This window comes from Perissodus microlepis, chromosome 20 (assembly GCF_051167445.1).
Source record: "Perissodus microlepis isolate ML-2025 ecotype Zambia chromosome 20, ASM5116744v1, whole genome shotgun sequence".
Lineage (NCBI taxonomy): Eukaryota > Metazoa > Chordata > Actinopteri > Cichliformes > Cichlidae > Perissodus > Perissodus microlepis.
In genome coordinates, this window is record NC_140480.1 from 3,366,622 (window position 1) to 3,386,562 (window position 19,941).

Sequence of the window (19,941 nt, forward strand, 5' to 3'; positions counted from 1 at the left end):
TCCTCGGAGTCCAGATCTCAACAGTATTGAAGCAGTGTGGGATCATCTAAAGGCAGCTATCAGCCAAAGAAGAGCTTTGAATGTCCTTCAAGAAGCCTGGAGAATTAATCCTGAAGATTATTTAAAGAAATAACAGGGAATCTTATGTCACAGAGTTCACACTGTGTTGAAGAATAAAAGTGGTCATACCAAATATTGACTTTCAAGCTCATTAGAATTGTACAAACTGTTGTTGTTGTTTTTGCCTTAAAGATCCACATATGTCTGCATGCTTAATAAATCCATGCATCAATTCCCCATTTTCCAAGCACAATATTTAAAAAGTGAGGAGGGGCTCTAAATCTTTGGACAATATTGTAGAAGTACTTGAAAGAGTATTATTCAATGCCTTTGTATACATCATTTCCTTTCATATCTCTTTTTTAATCAAACTAAGTCTCCACTTTAATCATTCATATTAATAATTACATTACAATAGAAAACATGTTTTTGATATGATAACTGAACACAGATAAAACAGTATAAATGTTCATTATGATGTAGTTTCTTTAATTAAAACTGCAGCACTGTAAGTGTTCATGGTATTCCTCTTGGACATGCATGGAAAAGTAAATATATTCATATAGTACAGATATGTACAATACAAGGACAATTTTAGAAATTATCAGTCCAACAAAGGGAGTGTGAAAAACCATCAATACACTATGTGTAATTTTCACATTACTGTATTTCCCACTAAATTGCTATGTTTAGAACAAGTCTGGCCCATCGTTAACAGGCCAAAGACTGTAAAGATTATTGTTATTTGACCAATTAAAACAATAAGTTAGACAACGAAGCTCAAAAGACACGACCGATTGTTAAAAGGTATTAAAAAAAAAAGAAGAAAAAGAGGGTGTAAAATTTCTTTAAAAAAAAAAAAAAAAAAAAAAAGAACAACAAAAAGCACAAGTCCATTTTTCTGTTGAGAAAACAAACCAACAAAAACACAAATCGTTGTGTCAAAGAAATTAGTCTCTATAGTCATCAGCGCAATCAGAAGCGTTATGATGAAGAGTGTGGTGCTAAAGACAGCACGCAACAAAAGAATACAAGAAAACATAAAAGCTAAATGCAGTTTGAATTTTCATTTCAAATGAACAATCGTCTATTTGACTGCCAGCAAATTACACAAATTGCCGGGGTCGCCATTGAGACTGTAGGAGGAGAGGTTCAGTCAAAAGGGAAAAGGTATTAAAGTTGCTCAGCAAATTCCCATTTGTTTATACAGTACAGATAACAGAAAACCATTAAAGAAAAAACAAAAAAAAACATTCTGATATCTCAGAAAAAAAAGATAAGAAAGCAAAAAAAAAAAGTAAATTGAACAGAAATACAAAGCAATAGTTAACCTGCATTACTTTAGTGCATAAATGTCCTTGTGTTAATAAGTCATATCCTGTTTTTGAAATATCATATCTCGTGAAAATATTAAGAAAGAGGGCAAAAGAGGGACAGGGAAAAAAAAGCAAACCACTTTGAGCATTCATGTAAAAATATATCGATATCTGGGTAAAACATCTGGGGGATATTGTAAAAGAACTGGAGCCTTTCAGAAACAGTCACAAGACAGCTCGTCTTCTGCCCTTAAAGCTCTGACCACTGGAGATGTCTTTGCTCCGTCTCTCCACCAGATGACAGACAAGTACTTCAATATTTTAACAATATTCTAAAAAGACACTTTTTATTTACTTAAAGGCCTCAAAAAGCTTTGTTTATTAATTAAATGTTATATTTATTGATGTTCATTTTTTTCCCAATTTATATACACTGACTAATATATTTCTCTAGAGCCGTTTTTTTGCCCCCATACAAGCAAATCTGTATATATTTATGTGAGGGGGGGTATCGGAGGCACAAATGTGATCTTAAGGCAAAATGATCAAACACTGTGTGAAAGACTGGGTGTAAGTGCAAGTTACAAGCAGTGATATACTGTCATAGTGCCACTGCAACCTCTGAATCACAAAATAACAGTCAGGGTATTCACTTCTGTCCCAGGACAAGTACCAGATAGTCTTTGGAGAGATCCATTATGGCTTAGTTTCGGTTTGGTAGAGAGCATACAGAACAAGGGGTTCATCGCATTTTCAAACGAGCAGCAAAGGATGTGCAACCATCCTGAAAAGTGTGAAAATAACAGTTACAGTAAGTCCAGCAGGGCCCACACACGGAGAAAACACAGTCACCAGAACAGTTACATGTAAAAATGGAAAAAGGCCTCCATTTACATACCAATAAACCACCTGCCTGTTTCAGGAAATACGAAAAGGTGGAAAAAGTTCAATTCCCTTCAGGTCAGAAAAAAAATAAAATAAAAATCTGCTCCAACAAACTTATTTTTAAATCGCAATCTAACATAATTTTGGTTACATGGGTCAATCTGGGAGGATGCGCCAATTAGTTAAAAGAAATATAGCTGCACATACTGTATCAAAAACATAACACCCTATTAGAAAAGTCACATGCTAACAATCTAGCTAATAACGCATCAGATCAGGAGTAGGCAAACTGCTATGTTCTGATGTACATAAATATACAATCACACACACACAGTTAATACACTTTATCATAAAGGGGTGTACATGAGGTAAGGTTTTTGGGTCTAGGTTGAGATCGTGTTGTGGCTGAGAACCATTTACTAAAGGTCTGAGTGAATAATTGAGATGTGAGTCAGAGAATTCTAGACAACTATCGCATCTTTGGAGCTGAGGATGTATAGGGAGGCATTCTGTGATGGCATGTGTGGGTGTGCGTGCAAGGCTAAAGTGACGAGGAGAGCAAGGCACTGTTCCCTGCTGGAAAAAGTGTAGAGCCCTGTGTGCTGTTTAATATCGGATTTGATTCACACACACAAAAAAAAAAAGTTTACGAAACACCTGTGCAGCACGTGTCCACGTGGGAAGATCGTTATGGCAGTATACTTGATGCAGTCCTACAGTCCAGTGAAGAGTCCTTATTACTGAGGGTGAGGACAGTTGAGTAGGGACGCACAGGAGGAAACAGGGGGGAGGGGGTATTGGAGTCCAGCCCCTGTAGTCTATGGCAAAGTTAACAGGAAGCTCTCTTAAAAGTCTCAGTCCTTTCCCAGAAGGCTGCTGATGAGCTCCAGGCCCCAGCAAGATGGCTCCCCAGGAGGGTTAGAAAGACCACAGAGGGGAGGGGAGGCAGAGGAGAAGATGTGAAATTCTGAATTTAAAAATGAGGGAACCTGGGAGGTGGGAGTCTTTTCTACCCTGGGTGATGAGCCAAGTGTGGGCCTTGGTGGCATCGCTCATCATCTGGCAGCAGATTGAGACTGTGCAGCCATGATAATGTGAGAGGGTCCGCTCTCAGCTCTCTGCTGCTGGCCCATTCCTGCCAGCACTGACATGGCCATAGCCTCAGCTGCTGCCCTTGAGCTCAGGCCGTTTTGCCCCGTAGAAGGGCTAGGCGCCAAAGAGCTGTGCTGAATCACCGGGGCAGGGGAACCTGTAGGCTCTGACATGTCTTTCATGCTCTCGTCTGCAGCTATACAAAAAAATAAAAAGGCAACACAGGCAAAGATATTTATCTCATTTATATTGAGCACATTCCACAGTTTTCATTGCTGAAAATCTTTGGACATTATGTTAATTTTTATTCGAGGGAAAATCAAGCTATATTCAGTAACTTTATCCCGTCCAAAATCAAGGAAATGCCCCAAAAAATACTACAAATAAAACAAGAAGTACTGGAACAAAGATTTTTCTACTTAATTATAGTTCTTGTTTTATTATTGTAATGTTACCATCAGCCCTAAATTGCAAATGTTGCTTTTTATCCAACTCTATTAATAATTTTTAGACACATTATTATCCACTGTGGCCGTTGCCATAACAAACTGAACCCTAATTATTTCAACAAAATTACAATTGCTTTGTGGGCACTGAAGAAAACTACAGCTCACATGAAGATACTAAAGCCACAGCAGCATGGCTATATTGTAACCTAGGCCTGCTCATTTCTTCTTGCAATCACAAGTAGAGAGCTACACACCAAAGCCGTGTGTTTCAATTAAAATGTGAGAGCGACTTTGAGGTTCAAATTTCATTTTAGCTCTTTATGCTTTGCACAATACATCTACTATAGTTCTACATATCTAAGACATGCAATTCAGACTCAAGTTTCCTCTAACTTTAAATAGCACCGTGTGAACAGGGCATAGCTGTGCAGGGCTCACCTAAGTAGGCAGTCTTCTTTTGTAAGGTGGTTACAGGACAGTCCTTGTGGGCCAGCAGCAGCTGCTTTAAATGAGCCACCTCATTACGCAACAGAGACACTTCATTCTGAGAGGATGGAAAAGAAAAAAAAAATCAGACTGATTAGTACTACAATACTACATTTCAGAAATTACATTACACTTCCCAAACCAATAAGGAAAAAAAAGTAATGCTTGGTTATGTAATTTAAAATACAGACTTCCCATATTTTTCTTCCCTAATGGATTTTCCGGTAGAAAAAAAAAGTTGAAATGGTTTTGCTTCCACTGCAGAGCAGCGTACATTTCCCACAAGGCGTAAGGTGTAAATATTACCTAAAATTTCCATTTGACAAAATAAAGATATGAAACAAGATGTAGTGGTTTCCATTGTTTCATATCTATCAGCTATGTTCATTTGCAAAAAGAATTTACTCAATCCTAATGCAAACTCATTTATCTTATCTGGAATCCACCTCTCAAACTTTTACAAGTAGTTAGAAGCCCCATCAGTAGCATCCACCCACTGGAGGCCCACTCACCGACAGCGAGACGTTCAAAGTGCTGAGCTCCTCGGCTTTCTTCTCTAGGGAGCTGACCCACAGTTTGCGTTTCTGTCTGCAACGGGATGCTGCCGCCCGGTTCCTCTCGAGGAAACGCTGCCTTCGTTCGTCGGGGTCATCGTCTGTCGTCCGCCGTCGACGCCCACCTGTAGGCTGTGCTGGAGATACCTGGAGGGAGAAGCAGGGTAAAGGTCAGAAGGAAACACACAGACAGACGAGATGAGTGGAAGAAAGACGAGAAAAGGGAAGTATGAGTCACAGTTTCATTTTAGCCAGCACACACCAGAGTCATCTCGGCACAACAAGAACATCCCCAATTTTCTGTTAACTAAAACAAGTGATGTGATATATAATAAAGAAAGTTTAGATGACTTAGATGTGATCATCTTTAATCCAAGTTTAAAACATATTTTGTATGGATGAAAAAAAAAAACATGTTACAGTCAGGAATTTATACTTAACATTGAGTACCTGAGGTTGTGCAGGTGATGGTGCGTCTGGCTGCTGGACAAGCAGCTGACTCTGTTCTGCCTTCTGAGGTACCATGGGGCTGCTGCCCATGGCCATGATCCCCATACTCTGTCCTGACGGGCTTTGCAGCGCAGCCTTCAGACGCTACAGAACAACAGTCAAATAAGCAACATCAATAACAGCCACAGGAATTTAAAAAAAATCATGAAAAACTTCATTGTAACTTTGTAGAAATCCACAAGTCATAATCAAAGCGTGTCTGAATCAGTCCCAACAGCATGTATACAACTTCACTGTTCTGCGTCTACATTAACGGATTCCCACTTTGCAATAACAACCTGGACAAGACCTTAGTTACCAATTTTTGGCATGTTTTAAAGTTGTTTAAAACATGGAGAAGCCTGATTCTCTCCGAGGACAACATTTACAGATGTGCTCTCTCTGAACTGTTTTCAGCAACAGATTCATGTGACCTCCTTCAGTCAGATCTGGAGGCTTTATATGCTCCCGCAGCAGTTCTTGGATCATGTTGCTGGGTTTTGATCACGTTTGTTTTAAATTGTGACTAATTCAGCCGTGATGATTAAAAAAAGAAATGACTGCAGCCCTGAAGGTACACAAGCAGTCAAATGTTATATATATATACAGCGACCTCGATAATGATCATATTGTATTAGGAGCGCCATGAACAAAAAGATTCTGCAGATCAGCCCGAAACCCCCCCAACCCCAAATAAAAACAAAAAACCCAAACAAAAGTTTGTCTTTAATTACACCGATGATCATCTTCTTACGACTGAAGGAGTGAGGGGCTAGGGTAAACAGAGGAATGTGCTAAAGGGGATACTTTATGTTTTAAATACCATAAACAATGACTGCACTGTTTCATCTGGGACATAACTGCAAGGTAGAAACTGGGCATGAATCTCTGTGCGTGCATTGCACTATCATAAAATGAGTGCAAACTGTGTTGTCAGGTGAAAGGGTTACATAAACAAGCAACCACAGTAAAAGATCATATGACGAAGGACCTAAGCCTGTGCAGCGGAAGGCTGGAGGGTGAAGATGGAGACAAAAAGAACAGATAAATAGATAAAAATAGAGAGCTAATCTAGTGCTGACCATCTTGGCCTCTGAGTGGATGCTGTAGCCAGAGGGGGAGTTGGAGCCGCTGCTGCTGCCTCCCAGAGGAGGACCAGGGATCCCAGGAATGTTGGGTACCATGCACATGGGTCGAGCCAGCTGGTGATCAAATATGAGACACAAATGCATGGGTTAAAACTAAACCAACTTCTAAGTTATAAAGTAAAGTTACAACATACTTAGACTGTTAGTCTGCCTTACATTTATGACAGAAGGCATCTGAACAGGACCAGGCAGCACAGGCACTGCCTGACCAGAGGGAAGCATCATCATAGGGTAATGGCTCGTCGGTGAACTGGAGAGACAGACAGCAGAGGACAAATAAGAACAGGAGATTCACTCTTGTGTTTGTTAATGAATTTTAAATTATGCTTTTTAAGAAATAGAACATGCAGTCCATCGCTTAATGATGAGAAAATATTTCATAGATTCATGAACTAAACTGTATTTTTTTCCTCTCAGGGTCGGCCACAATCAAATGACAAACCTGGGTTGATGTGTGTAACACAATATTATAATCCAGTAAAAAATACAATTTTATTTGAGTTGTTCTTGATCAAGGTTATTGTGACTTGCTAAAAACTAAAACCAGTGTGGAAAACACATTTTAGATAGTTAAAATAAAAATGAAAACTACACTTGAAAAATAAATATGAATATTTAAACTAAGCTCAAATTAAAACATAATTTTACTGTTTGCTAGTTTGGCCAAAAAACAAAACTATTACAACCTCCCTGGTAAGGCAATGATGGTCATGTTTACTGAGACTTTGAATAGTTTTGTGTTTTATTATATTTATCGATCCATCTACTAAAAAATGGAAAATAATACAAACTAGACTAAAACTAAACATTTTCAAACAATAGAAACAAAAACGAGACAAGAAAACCAAGAGTGGAAACAACTGAAACTAAACTGAATGAAAAACAAAACATCAAAATGGGAAAAAAAAAAGACTTTATTAGTTCTGATATTAATGACGTGAAATTGTTTGATCTTAGCTTAAATATCCAATTCTGTCAAATATAAATATATCTGAATGCAAACACTCCAAATTATGATTTAACATATATGCATTCCCTCTAATACCAGTTTTTAACCAGTTTAATGCTGTTTCACATTTTACATGTCCAAAAAAAATATAAAAAGTTAAGATTTATATTATGACTTTCTTCAAAACCTTGAGTGTGACAAGCAAGGGATTTTTACCCTCTCTGCAGCTATTTTCACAAATGTGTGAAGTTGTCGACTTTTGTCTGAAACACTGTGCAGCGTCCGTGCTTAACTTGACTGATTCAACAGCAAATATAAACATTACTTTATGATATTTTATTATTTATAATGGTTATAAATCCTATGCATATAATATTGCTGCAGACATAAGTAAGAATCATGTTACAGGCTCATGGGCTGAGTTTTGTGCAGCATATTGCAGGCTGTAGTTTCCCGTACAGTAATTGACGTACTACACATCGTTGGGCTTTTATGCAACACATTAATGTCCATAAATGAGAAACATTTTGATAAGTTATACCCAATTATAAAATGCATGAGTTTAGAATGCAAATAAACTGATGTGCTATAAACTTTCTCTTATTAACGTGTACTTGTTTTCAGTGAAATGTTACAGATTTGATGTGAACCATGATCATCTTTTCCATTATCCCAAGATAACATCTAAATTGCTGCTGTGTTACTTTACATACATCTGTATATGAAAATAAAGAATTTTGTGTTAACAGGGGAAAACTGCAACAGCTGGTAATCCTAACACCTATTTTATAGTGTCTGTAACAGAAAAAACAAATTCAATAGTTCCCTTTAAAGCTGCGTATCTTTCTTATTAATCATGAATACTTCGCAAAACTTCACATCCTATTTCACAAGATCAAAACTGGCATAATTTTTTGTCAGTAGAGCACAGCTTTTGGTTGTTTTTGACTGTGGCTGACCCGTCGGGACCACAAAAAAAGAAGAAAAGAAAAAAGAAAGAACATGATGGTATCTTTGATATTAAAGGTTCACTTGCAAGAACATGAGATGTTGTCACATTGTTTGCAAAACATGTTTTTTAACCTAGAATTTATTTTAAGTTGAAGATTAAGCTTAAAGAGGTTAGCAAGGACCAACCAAAGGATTTGGAACTTAACTTACCCCAAAGTACGATTTGAGGGTGGAGCCTGTGTGATGACGGAAGTGGGTGATGGCATGGTGGGCTGAAGAGCATCAAAGCCCAAATGTAGTGGGAGGGAACCTGGACGCACAATAGTCGGGGTAGGGGCTGAATTCCTGGGTGGTGTGTCCTACAAGATTAAAACAAAAAAATAAATAAATTAGGCTTTTATGTCACACATCATTTGTACCCCCAAACAAATTTCTGCAACCACTGCAGCCACGATGTATCATGAATTACTTGCAACATCACTTAGAGATACTCCCCTCTTCTCTACACACCTATGCAATCCCCCTTATCAAGTTTTCTTGTACCTTTCCTTTAACTAGAGGCTCCCTGTTGCTGTCCGACTTCCCAGATGTGGAGTCAGGGCTGCCTGGGGGTGAAGAGTCGACTTCTACAGGTGCCTCCTGTTTCACCTTCACCTCTGATGGTGTCTGCAGGCTCATGTCCAAAGCCACTGAGTTGGAAGCAGGGAGCTGAAAAATGAGTTACAGATAAAGAGAATAGGCTTACACTACGTATAGACCAAAGTATATTAAAAAAAGAAAAAAAAGGGAAGTGGGCATTCATCACAAACTAAACAGCCACAACCCCGGCTGTGAAACGCATATAAAGTGCAATAAAACACCAAACAGTTTAAAAAGAAATTGCTGCAAAAACTGAAATGTAAATGACACACGGACTGTGTGCAAGGCAGGAATTTCAAGTTTGTAATTTTTTTGACTGAATTAATACTTGAGATAAAAAAGAAGGAAGTAAAATGTAATTCTTTCTGGTCATGTCGAGTCTCTGTAGAAAATTTCTTCGGTTACTGTAAACTGTAATGCACATGGTCATGCACAAGCGCAGAGATAAAAGAAGATAAAATCATCAACCGCAAGTGTTGCTTACAGAGTTCTTGGCCCTCTTCTCATCATCATCTTGTTCAAAGGAACTGGCCAGCTCATTGAACAGGCCAACCTCCTCGCAGTTCTTTAGGAAACGAGTGGGAGTAGGTGTCTGGTCTAGGAAAATGTAATGAGCAGATATAACTATTCAAAGTAACAACACCACAGTTAGTTCACACTTACACTGAATGTAAAACCCCATGTGATATCTAGTGTTGGAGCACGCTGACGTTAGGATAAATATTGTTTATCTGAATGCTGCTTGAGGACATTTAAAAACACAGTGAAGATGAACGTCTGTCTCACACGGACGAGAGTACCTGCAATAATGACCGAATCGGTCCTGGCTGGTCCGAATTTCAGCGTCATCTCATGTTTGTGTTTGTGTACTGCCAAGTGGTCCTCGTTGGTAAACCTCTGGAAAAGCGAACAAGACGAAAGAGAACATTATATGAATTAGCCAACAAGAAACGGCAACTGCGTTCTGAAGAGACATCCTGTTTTTTGTATTGCTAAAATCAGCGATAGATAATCTTTTGTGGCCAACACATGCAGTCTGTGGAGCACCCAGTATGTGACAAAAAGGTGAAAATGTCAACAACTTCATAGAGAAGTATATATAAATAAAAATAAAGGAAGAGGGAAAAAAATATATCGACAGAACTGACCACAAAAGCTGCAGAAATAGCTGCACACGTAACTTGGTGTTGTCCAATGAATTAGTGTGTAAAACACATGTATGAACTGTGAGTCTGTAACGATAAAAGAAAGTCTGAATTCTGTTACTTCCTTTTGGCTGCTTGCAGCTTAAGCTACAAGCAGCCTGGCGTTAGCTCAAATCAACCGCACAGACGGCATTAACAGCCGTCCTCGGAGACATGGAACTTCTTTTGAGAAGTGGTGAGGTGATTCACTCGAGAGACGTAGGAGAAATAATCTTGGCTCTGGCACCAGCCTATTCACCATTCACTGAGGCCTATTTTAGGGTCCCGTGTTGCAGTTGCGAGTTCAGTCGTGAGAGTGAAGTGGAAACACAGTCAAGTGTCGGGGGGCTTATTTTTAGCCCGACCAGGAGCATCACCAATACGTGTCCCATCTGTCTCATTCCTCTGAACAAGGCAGCTAGGTCTTGTGGAGAAAAACTATCTCCAACTAATCTCCATGTATGAGAAAATGGCAGCTAGGATTACTCCTCCCCACGCAATAAATACTGGACATCATATAATAGGGGAGCTGCTGCTGTTGTTTTTGTTGTTGTTGTTAACTTGGTAAAAGGAAAATCCTGAGCAAAGCCAGGAATCAATCATCCTTGTTCTATTATGGGCATGATTCAGACTTTCCCAGTAGAGAACTGTTGCATTTAAAAGGGCAGCATTAAAACAGTATTTGGACATAAAGGATACAATAATTAGCAGCAAATTGCAATTAAAGGCCAGAAAATGTATAAACATATAATGAAGGTGCTGGCAAATGTACAGGATAGAGTACTGAACCTCAATGCCTTTAATACCGACCACTACCGCAGAGTAGTGGAAACCATCAAATCAAATGCCTTGTCAGTATTATAACGGAAATTTGATTGTTGCCAATTTTAGATTGTATTTGCATTTACATGCATTACTTGCTTGTTAAGATAACACCAAGCCTGTGTATATCAATATTTGTATATTACTCCTGTTTTAACTGCTGTGGCATGTGAGCTGGACCACCTGTGGTAAGAACCCTGCAGAGCACTAAACTGAGATTTTGTCTTTTCTTGTTTTGGTTTAAGGAAAAAAAAAAAAAAAAACCTCAACCCTGGTTACCAAAAATCTGATGATGTGGCTCCATCACTAACTGAAGAAACAATTAATTTAGCTTGTTAACAAAGTAGATTCATTATCAGCTACAGAGCCACATTTTTCTCTCAGGAGTAGGCAGAGATGAAAACCAAGCTAAAAGAAAGTAAGTGATCACAAACATGACTCCCCAAAAAAATTCTGTAATCTTAACCAGCGAGAAGTTGTTACATGTGTACCATGACAACTTTATTCAATTTCACCTGTTTTTTTGTTTTGTTTTGTTTTTTATTTCACTGATGCCTTTGACTTGTGTGTGTGTGTGTGTGTGTGTGTGTGTGTGTGTGTGTGTGTGTGTGTGTGTCTGTGTGTGTGTGTCTGTGTGTCTGTGTGCGTCTGTCTGTGTGCGTGTAAAGCAAGTGCATCTGATACCCCCGTGTTGGTGTGGTTCCTGCATTATCTTAACGATTTAAAGCCAATGGTATCATATTTGATACACAGTTTCTACAAATTAAAGCTAATACGTGCAAATGATTTTTTTTTTTTTTATCTCATCAGAAAGTTCAATAAACACTCAATTCGAAAAAATTGTAATTTTCTGGCAATTATTTCATGGTTCAGGCTTTAGATCAGGATCAGCAGTGCAACTGAACGATCATGTAGTTTTCTGTTCTGGAAAGAATTGTAAGAATTTCAAGTGTTTTCTTTATTTTTTCGTACAATAGAATAAATATATGATCATTAGCCAAATTCTTGGATAATGCTACTCTAACATAATTATCATGACATAGAAACACCAACACAGTGATATCAGATAGTGTGTGTAAAGTGAGTCTGTGTTTCTTAAAAGGTGCTAAACAAATGTGATTTCTTTTCTCATTATTTTTGTTTTGCATTTCTTCTGCCCTTTGACATAGATTCAACCAAAATAAAAGAAAGAAAACTGTTTGTTTATAACCTTGTACGGGTTCTCTAAAGTGAGGTGGCACTGCGATACTGACAACATACCCAAACATCTAGCACCACTCTGCCATCCCACACCTGTTTATACAACAGTCTGGCTCTAAAACAATGCTTTGAGAGTGACACAGCTGCAGACCAGCACTGTCATCCACATCACTTTGCCTCTTTGGTTCTCTGTTGCTTAAGCAGTAAAATAAATTAATAATCAAACCAATGAAATATGCAGAGTATTTACATCACAAAAACATGTAAAGAAAGACAAAGGAAGGGTCCCTAGATGTCTGCCATGTTCTGAAAAGAAAATTACCAAACAACTCATCATCACTTATTTATCGACTATGCATGTTCAACTGCTTTACATGACTGCTGTTCAAACCACAATCCCATTCTTCTGATCAGAGCATGGAAGAAGTCCCAAGAATTCCAAGTGTTGCGTAAACCCATAAACACTTTTTTCCTTCAGATTCCCAGGAGGCATTTCACTACTAGCTCTAAGGATATCACACCCAAATGAACACAGCATCAGACATGATGATTTCCTGTGTTGAATAATCATGAGTCTAAGAACAGACTCCTTTTTAATTTCTTCCTTCTTCTATTCTACGATATCAAACCAAGCCTCGTCGAAACACCACGTAACAGGCATGTGAGTGCACTACTGGCACTCAGCTGAGTCACTGCCTCGGCTCAAACCTGTGTCTGCAGGCGCTTAGAAGTCAGCAGTGACAGGTTGAAACAATAACGGTGCTGATTACTCACTGGAGCTTCCAGTGAGTCATTGCAAAAGAAGACAGCATTGTCTCACAAAACGGCATGCTAGCATGAATGTCATCGGTGTGATGTTAATTATAAGTGTTGCATAAATATGTCCGTTTACGCTTGCAGTGAGAACGTATCTTTTCAGGGTTGTTGTATATAGCGCTACATTAAAACCAGTGCGTTCTCAAAAAGAATGTCTATTTATTTTTCGGTTTCATATAGTTTTCTTTGAGAAGTACAATACTGTGAAGTGCAGTACTGACCTTTGGTAAGCAATTACAAAAGGCAAAGATTACTACCACAGAGAGCAGGACGTGAAAAGAGAGGACTTACCTGTCCGCATCCAGGAGCATTGCACACGAAAGGTCGGTCGTCCCCCATTTTTGCAAAGAGCCTGCAATGTAACTGTGGTAGAGGAGAAGAAGAGAACATTGTTGCAGCTTTTTTTTTTTGGTGTGTGTACTGGCAAAATCCTGAAAACAACAAAACAGAGATGCTGTGGCTTGTAGTCTTTAGTCTGAGCAGGAAGCCGAATGGTATTTAAAAATAACCCTGGCAAGGAGGAAAACACGCACAGTGGCAGCAAAAAGAAGTTTCCCTGGTGATACTTCCTTCACACACACGGGGGCTTCGGGCTGGCCAATGAGGAGCCTGCTTACACCAGAGGACGGCACCTACCGTTTACACAAAGACATCTCCGTCTCCTTCTCTTTCCCTGTCTCGTTTTTCCTCACTTCCAATGCCGCCTCCTCTCATTACCACTCTCTCCTCACCTCTCTGCCACCTTGCCTCCCCTCCCCTTCTTGTACCCCTCATTCAATGTTTCCCGCTCTCTGAGTCAGCTGTTTCTCTGTGCCGCACATGCAATCTAAGGTTAAGTACCTCCTCATTCACTTTATGAAGGTTTTCATGTGTTTCCACACAACAGATCTCTGGCACTGGACACATTCCCATTGACCTCGATTCATTTTGTTCTCCAGGTCATCTTACTACTTCTACATGAACATCTGATACTTATATTTTAAATATTATGAAATTTTGCAATCTTAAGGTGGATGGTTCAGCTCCTGAGAAGCAGGATGAAGAGTTTTAAGGTAATTTGACATAGCTAAAACTAACAAGTTTTTTGAAACATGAACATTTAACCACAGTTTAATGTTATATTAGTAAGTACTTTAAATTATGTATAGTTTTTTTTTACCAATATGTATATATTGTTAGAGTGTAGCTACCTTTTGCTAGCTGGTTGTTAACATGACTTACAAAAAAACACATTAAACATAAAAAAGTTCATCAAAAGATAACCATTATTTCAAAAATATTTCAGGGCATAATCACGCCGTTTTGTATTTCTTTACTTCTAATAAATGTGCCCCAGGATTTTAGTTTTAGTGTACTATTAACACAGTATTAACAGTATTTTGTAAAGTAAGTAAAAATAGAGGCATATGTGGGCAGCACTGTTGGCCCTTCTAATCTACTGAAAATACCTAAAAAGCTTTCCAATAAAACTTATACACAACACCCCTCTCACCTTCTTATTAAATGCTGTTGTTGAGAGTTAAATACGTGCATGTTTTATTTGTTTTCTTCTTCTGAAGTGGCAAAAAAATGCAAGCATACTGCTTCAATCTCTAATGCCACCCCCACCCTGCGCTGCTCTGCACAGCTGAACAACACTGCACGTGGAGACAAACTGGGAAGTTTAGAAAAATAACTCATTAAATTTAAATCGGGAAATTGGAGGGGGGAGGGGGTAGAGGCAACGGACATGAATGTTTTAGCATTCTCAGCTGGCCCAGAGTGACGTCTGGCAGCTATTACACAACACTGTCCCACTGAAAATACACCAACTGCATCGAGGACTTTGTTATGTACACACGCAGACACAACCAACATGTAGACAAAGGAAAAATAAAGCCACTCACTGGTATTTATGTAATATACTGTATATATTATACTCTATGTCCTCCAGCTCTCTAGCAAAAATGTTGTCAGACTTTTGTGATTTAACACAAGCCCTAGGATGTCTTTTGTGATTCACCTCTTAAACTTTTACTTTAAAAAAAATGCTGATTTGAAGCCGGGGTAGACTCTCTGTTTTTACCATCAACTGACAGTCCATAATTATCTTTCAGTTTATTGCAATTCAAAAAGCAAAAGCAACTCCTGCACCTTTGCTGTTTTCGAGCTTTAGAAAACATATATTTAGAAAATATAGCCGATGGGCCAATCACAGGTCTTTCAAGACCAGACCAGTTGAGCACTACCTTACAACCACTGGCAGGCAAAGTGAATAACATTATACATTATTTCATTACAACAAAACATTCTGCTGGAAAATCCTTGCCCCTGGTATTTATGTATTATGCATTTATACATGTTATTGTGACACATACCAACCAACTAAGCATTGAGGCAGTCTAAAGTTGTCATGATACTAGAATTTCAAACTCGACACTTGTACACAGAAAAATATTCGATACCGTTTTCAATACCACAGGCAAGATTTTCTGCATCCTGCAACTAAATAATGTCAAAGTAGTGATATCGTGAAAAAGTTAACTTTTTTTTTTTAACTAATTTTCCCAAAATTACAGATTTCGAAGGTTAAAGAAATTTATCTTCACGAACAAAAACTGAAAGACTTAACCGGTCTTTGATTGGATTTTAAAACTGACCTCACAGCTGGCAACAACAAAACAAGAAACAGATTTTGATAAACATTTGTTAAAAAAAAAAAAAAAAAAAAAAAAAAAAAGCTCAGGTTTCTCATCTGGTCCACACCTGCCGGCAGCAGATGTTGAATACAGTTCACACTGCTCCTCAGTCTGCAGCTCTTCACATACTCAGCTCTGCTCTTCAAGACTGAAACCCGTCCAATTCTGCTGCACTGCTCCAGATTTCACTCTCTATTTGCTCCAATTAGTTCTCCACACTCTGGACTCTCTGCTCAGTTCAACTATGCTTCCCCAACTGCTCTGAAAAGCCAGCAAAATGCCCAGTTCTCCATGTGTCTGTAATCCAGTCTGTGACAGCTCAATAGCCCATTCAGCCTGCAATAATTATTCATCTTTTGTCTAACTACAGTCGACTATCATCTGTTAATGATAACATATTACTAATGTGGCTATGGGGCAATTACTAATAGTTAAACAGCTATCATTACCATGTGTGCTGGTTAGATAACTGTTTAATATTTCAATGTTGTTGAAACTAGAGCTTTACTGACCTCTGAAATTCCTTCTAAAGTGTTGTTCGGTATTATGGACAATAACTACTTCAGCTCTTAGTGAGGGGAGGAGCTGTGGGCCTGACTACAATGGTGCTGCATGCAGTTGTGTGTCAGCTGGAAGATGCAAAGACACCACTGTTTGCATTGATACTCTTGCAAACGAGTATCTTAATTTAATATTAATTTTGAGCGCAGGTTTGTTTTTTTTGTGACAACAATGGTAACGTCACTCGTCCTCGCCCGATTCCTCACTCAGCAGGACAATGCAGCCACTACAATGCAAAAACTGATGAGTACAACTTCCAACATCCTAAGGTGATTGAGCAGCTGCGGGATGCACCGGAGCAAACACCACACCACACAGCTACCCATACGGCCCAAGGGATCACATCGCCAAAGTCATCCAATGAGAAGGCACGAGACATTCCCAGACGTCCCAGGTCAATAGCCCAACAGGGCAGAGATGTTATGAAAGAACACGTTCACCTGGGACATAAGGATTTGAATCTTGTTTGCAGCCAAGCATAGACAAATTTTCAACAGGTAGGGTCAAAAACCAAAGAGGAGAAATCTGTTGAGAGGAGTATAGTAACACTGCAGTCTCATTACTTTTGAGCAAAAATTTGTTTGTGAATTAAAAAGTTGCTTAGTACATAGAGGTTTTCGACAAACTGGAAAGAAAAGACAAATTAAAAATGTTTAGCATTTCACTATTTCTGAGTTACTGACCACATTAACCTTGGCTGTACCTCTAACATGTGTTGTGCATGTCATTTAACATTATTGAGTGGGACAGATTATTCATTTTTTTGGCAAGGCATAAATGTCTGAAAGTTTTCCCAATGTTGAAGTCAGTATATTTTCCTCCTTCCATCTCTCCCTCTGCAGTCCCTGAGCCAGCGCGCGATTACCGAAGCCTTGCGCTGGAATAAGACACTCTCCTGTGAAGCTTAGCTTGTAACAAACCTAACGGTTGAGTCTGTCTGCTTCATGAGAAAAGGGGTCTGCATCATATTTGCAGGCAAACGCTGCCCCTCTCTGCACACGTCAAAGAACCCATGAAACAGAGAAGTCTGATTTCTTGCAGGCAACAGGTCAGTGCAAGGCCCCTCACAAAGTGCTTCCAATCTACTGAGTCTATTTGGGTGGACGTGTCTGCAAACGAGATACTCCATCTAGCTCGTTATACCAAGGGTGTGGACTGTTTGAGGAAATGGACACATCTGGCATCAGGAGTAGGAACAGATTTCAAAGTTTACATCTTACTAAAGACATGCTAGACATTAACTTGGCTGGCTGGCACCAACATGAAATGTGGGATTTGATTTTGTGGAAAATCCACCATAAATTCCAGATGACAGGGGTGGAAAACACCATTTGTTTTCATAGCTGCCCCAACCAATTGCTTAAACTGATTAAAACAGATGTGTTAAGGTCTTTTCTTCAGCATCTTTTACTTGCTTCACATTAAGAAGCCATCCGTAATTACCGCCTAGATTTATTTTTTTACAGGTAGAAATGATACAGTTAAATTAATGTTGCGACTGTCAGAAGTGTCTCACTAACGTTTTCCTATACCCTCAAATAGCTACTTCATGCAGACCCCCAATTTCATGCGAGATAATCAGTCAACTCGTTACATCAGTCCTGATGCACATCACTGATATCAATTACAGGTTTTGATATCAAGTATTTTCACCTCCTTTCATCCAAGGTGACATGGAAGCACTCAAAGCGTTCTCATTTCTGTCTCTCTCATTGAGTCGATGCCAAAGTCCCAACATTAACTTGGATTTCTCCGACTCAGCAGGTGTAAGGGAACAAGTCCCAGCTATAATCAGCCACAGCCATCCAGTGTTTGACGCCGCCTGCTAGGAAACTGACTAAACAAACTGTATTAATAGCTTGCACTGCAGCCATGACTGTGGAATCTGGGGCTTAAATTGCCAGAGGGTAGGGAGACCCCACAAAGAGAAAAATAACTAAAGGGGGCTGGAGGGGAGGGGATAAAAAAAGAAACCGTGAAAGAAAAAATGCAAATCAAATATGTGCTTGGATAATTATGGGATCAGAGGTGAGCATTTGAGACAGGACATCCAGGTTTATGGCTGGGTGTGTGCAAGAACCAAAGTGTTTTGTTTATGTAAGCAAAGTGAGCACAAGATTTAGTAAATGGAACAAAAGAAATCCTATTCCTACTTCTGCATAACCAACAAGGCCTGAAAGCTAAATCAGTGTTGATGCAGAACAATACAGGATGGACTTAAGGGAGCTTCCTAAAATTAAATCAGAGACATTTTGTAGATTTGATTGTGGTCTGCAACTTTAACAAGCAAATATAGATTTATAACTATAAATTCAAAAAGAAGAACACCACATTGAAATGTAGCCAGTAGCTTTTACCCACGCTCTACAACACTTTCAAGCCAATCATTACTTAACTAATCTAATCAACAGAAATGCCTAAAAGCATGCAATATACACTTTAAAAAAAAATAAAGTTTAATTTTCAAGCTGCAAAGAACATTTGTGTTGGGTCCAACTTCCAAACATCTCGCATTACTCTTCAGTAATTGCATGTATTTGGTTGGACAAGACATAGTGCAGTTTTCTCTGTTCTAACACTTCTCTTAGTGAAGGAATGATGCACAACTCTGCCAAAAACATGACCTACATTTCTCAGGAAGGTGTTGACATGGATGGAGACATGGATCGTGGGGCGTTGAGCAGTTCAAATTGCAATACTGTGGATATCATTAGTACTTTTTTTTTTTAGGTTTCCTTGCAAACCCAAATTCTCGCAATATATCCTACCGCCAAAAAATCTACACGAGCGCGCTTTTTTCCACATATTCGGCAATATAAACGAAGATAATTTCAAGTTGAATTCCCAAAGTTCCACAAACTTTAGTTCCTTTGTGAAGACACCGCTGACTGTGTCGAAAAGGTTTGTCTTTTTTAGCCTCCATTACCTCTGGCTACGTACGGGTACATAAGCCCAGCCTTTTCCCGTAACAATGCCGCCTATTCTGTTCAGCAATTGGCCACGAGAGCGTCAGTTTGCGACTTCTAGGGCACTCATAGGTTCGAACCCTGTCAATAACGTCAGACAGCTGAATCTGATTGGCTAAAATCTCGAAATCAACTTTTTTTTTCCTATCAACGCAAAACTAATGGCTAGCTAATGTGGCTAGCGTTAACAACAGGCCGAGCGCACACTTAAAAAGTGAGTGATAGTAGCACTTGCTACCACTTTCTGCCGTGACAATAGACATATATTAAAATCAATTTAATAACATCCGACGTGAATTGCTGTATTTCAAAGTGCACTTCGGGTATTTAGAGTAACAAAAGCCGAAAAGGCTAGCACTTAGTTGGTTGGCGGAGTGACACTTGAGTGCAAAGCGAGACACAGTGGGTCCGAATGAAACGTTGTAGCTCCCACAACAGTTTTGACAACTACATAGACGTGTCGTTTTAACGTCAACAAACACTGAAAAGTGTCGTGTCGAGCGCGACATTGTAATCATTTACTATACTCGAATAATCTATGGTGGATTTAAAGGTTAATAAAGTGTTTACAAACTCACCCTCGCGCCCCTCTCTCTGACTCCCCTCTCCTCTCTCTTGGAATTTGACACTCCCCTCGACGCGGACTTATCGCGAGATTTCGTACAAGCTATCTCTGCCTGGCCACATGTAAAGAAA

The 19,941-nt window shown here is 39.1% G+C and overlaps 1 protein-coding gene across 3 annotated transcripts; it reads right to left on the reverse strand.

The window, feature by feature from the left end:
- Window positions 1–528: 528 nt before the first annotated feature.
- Window positions 529–19,881, reverse strand: atf7a (activating transcription factor 7a). 3 transcript variants are annotated; one of them, XM_084917366.1, is made up of 12 exons: window positions 19,824–19,881; window positions 13,332–13,403; window positions 9,819–9,915; window positions 9,503–9,615; window positions 8,923–9,087; window positions 8,590–8,738; window positions 6,636–6,729; window positions 6,414–6,533; window positions 5,293–5,436; window positions 4,801–4,989; window positions 4,241–4,346; window positions 529–3,549 (listed from the first exon to the last, which is right to left on the reverse strand). In XM_084917366.1, the coding sequence occupies exons 2-12, from the start codon at window positions 13,377–13,379 to the stop codon at window positions 3,317–3,319; spliced, it is 1,458 nt and encodes a 485-aa protein (XP_084773492.1). In that variant the 5' UTR covers window positions 13,380–13,403; window positions 19,824–19,881; the 3' UTR covers window positions 529–3,316. The 3 variants fall into 3 exon arrangements, with proteins under 3 accessions (XP_084773492.1, XP_084773493.1, XP_084773491.1); XM_084917367.1 differs by lacking the exon at window positions 19,824–19,881 and adding an exon at window positions 18,908–19,806; XM_084917365.1 differs by lacking the exon at window positions 19,824–19,881 and having other exon boundaries at window positions 13,332–15,728.
- Between the last annotated feature and the right edge of the window lie 60 nt (window positions 19,882–19,941).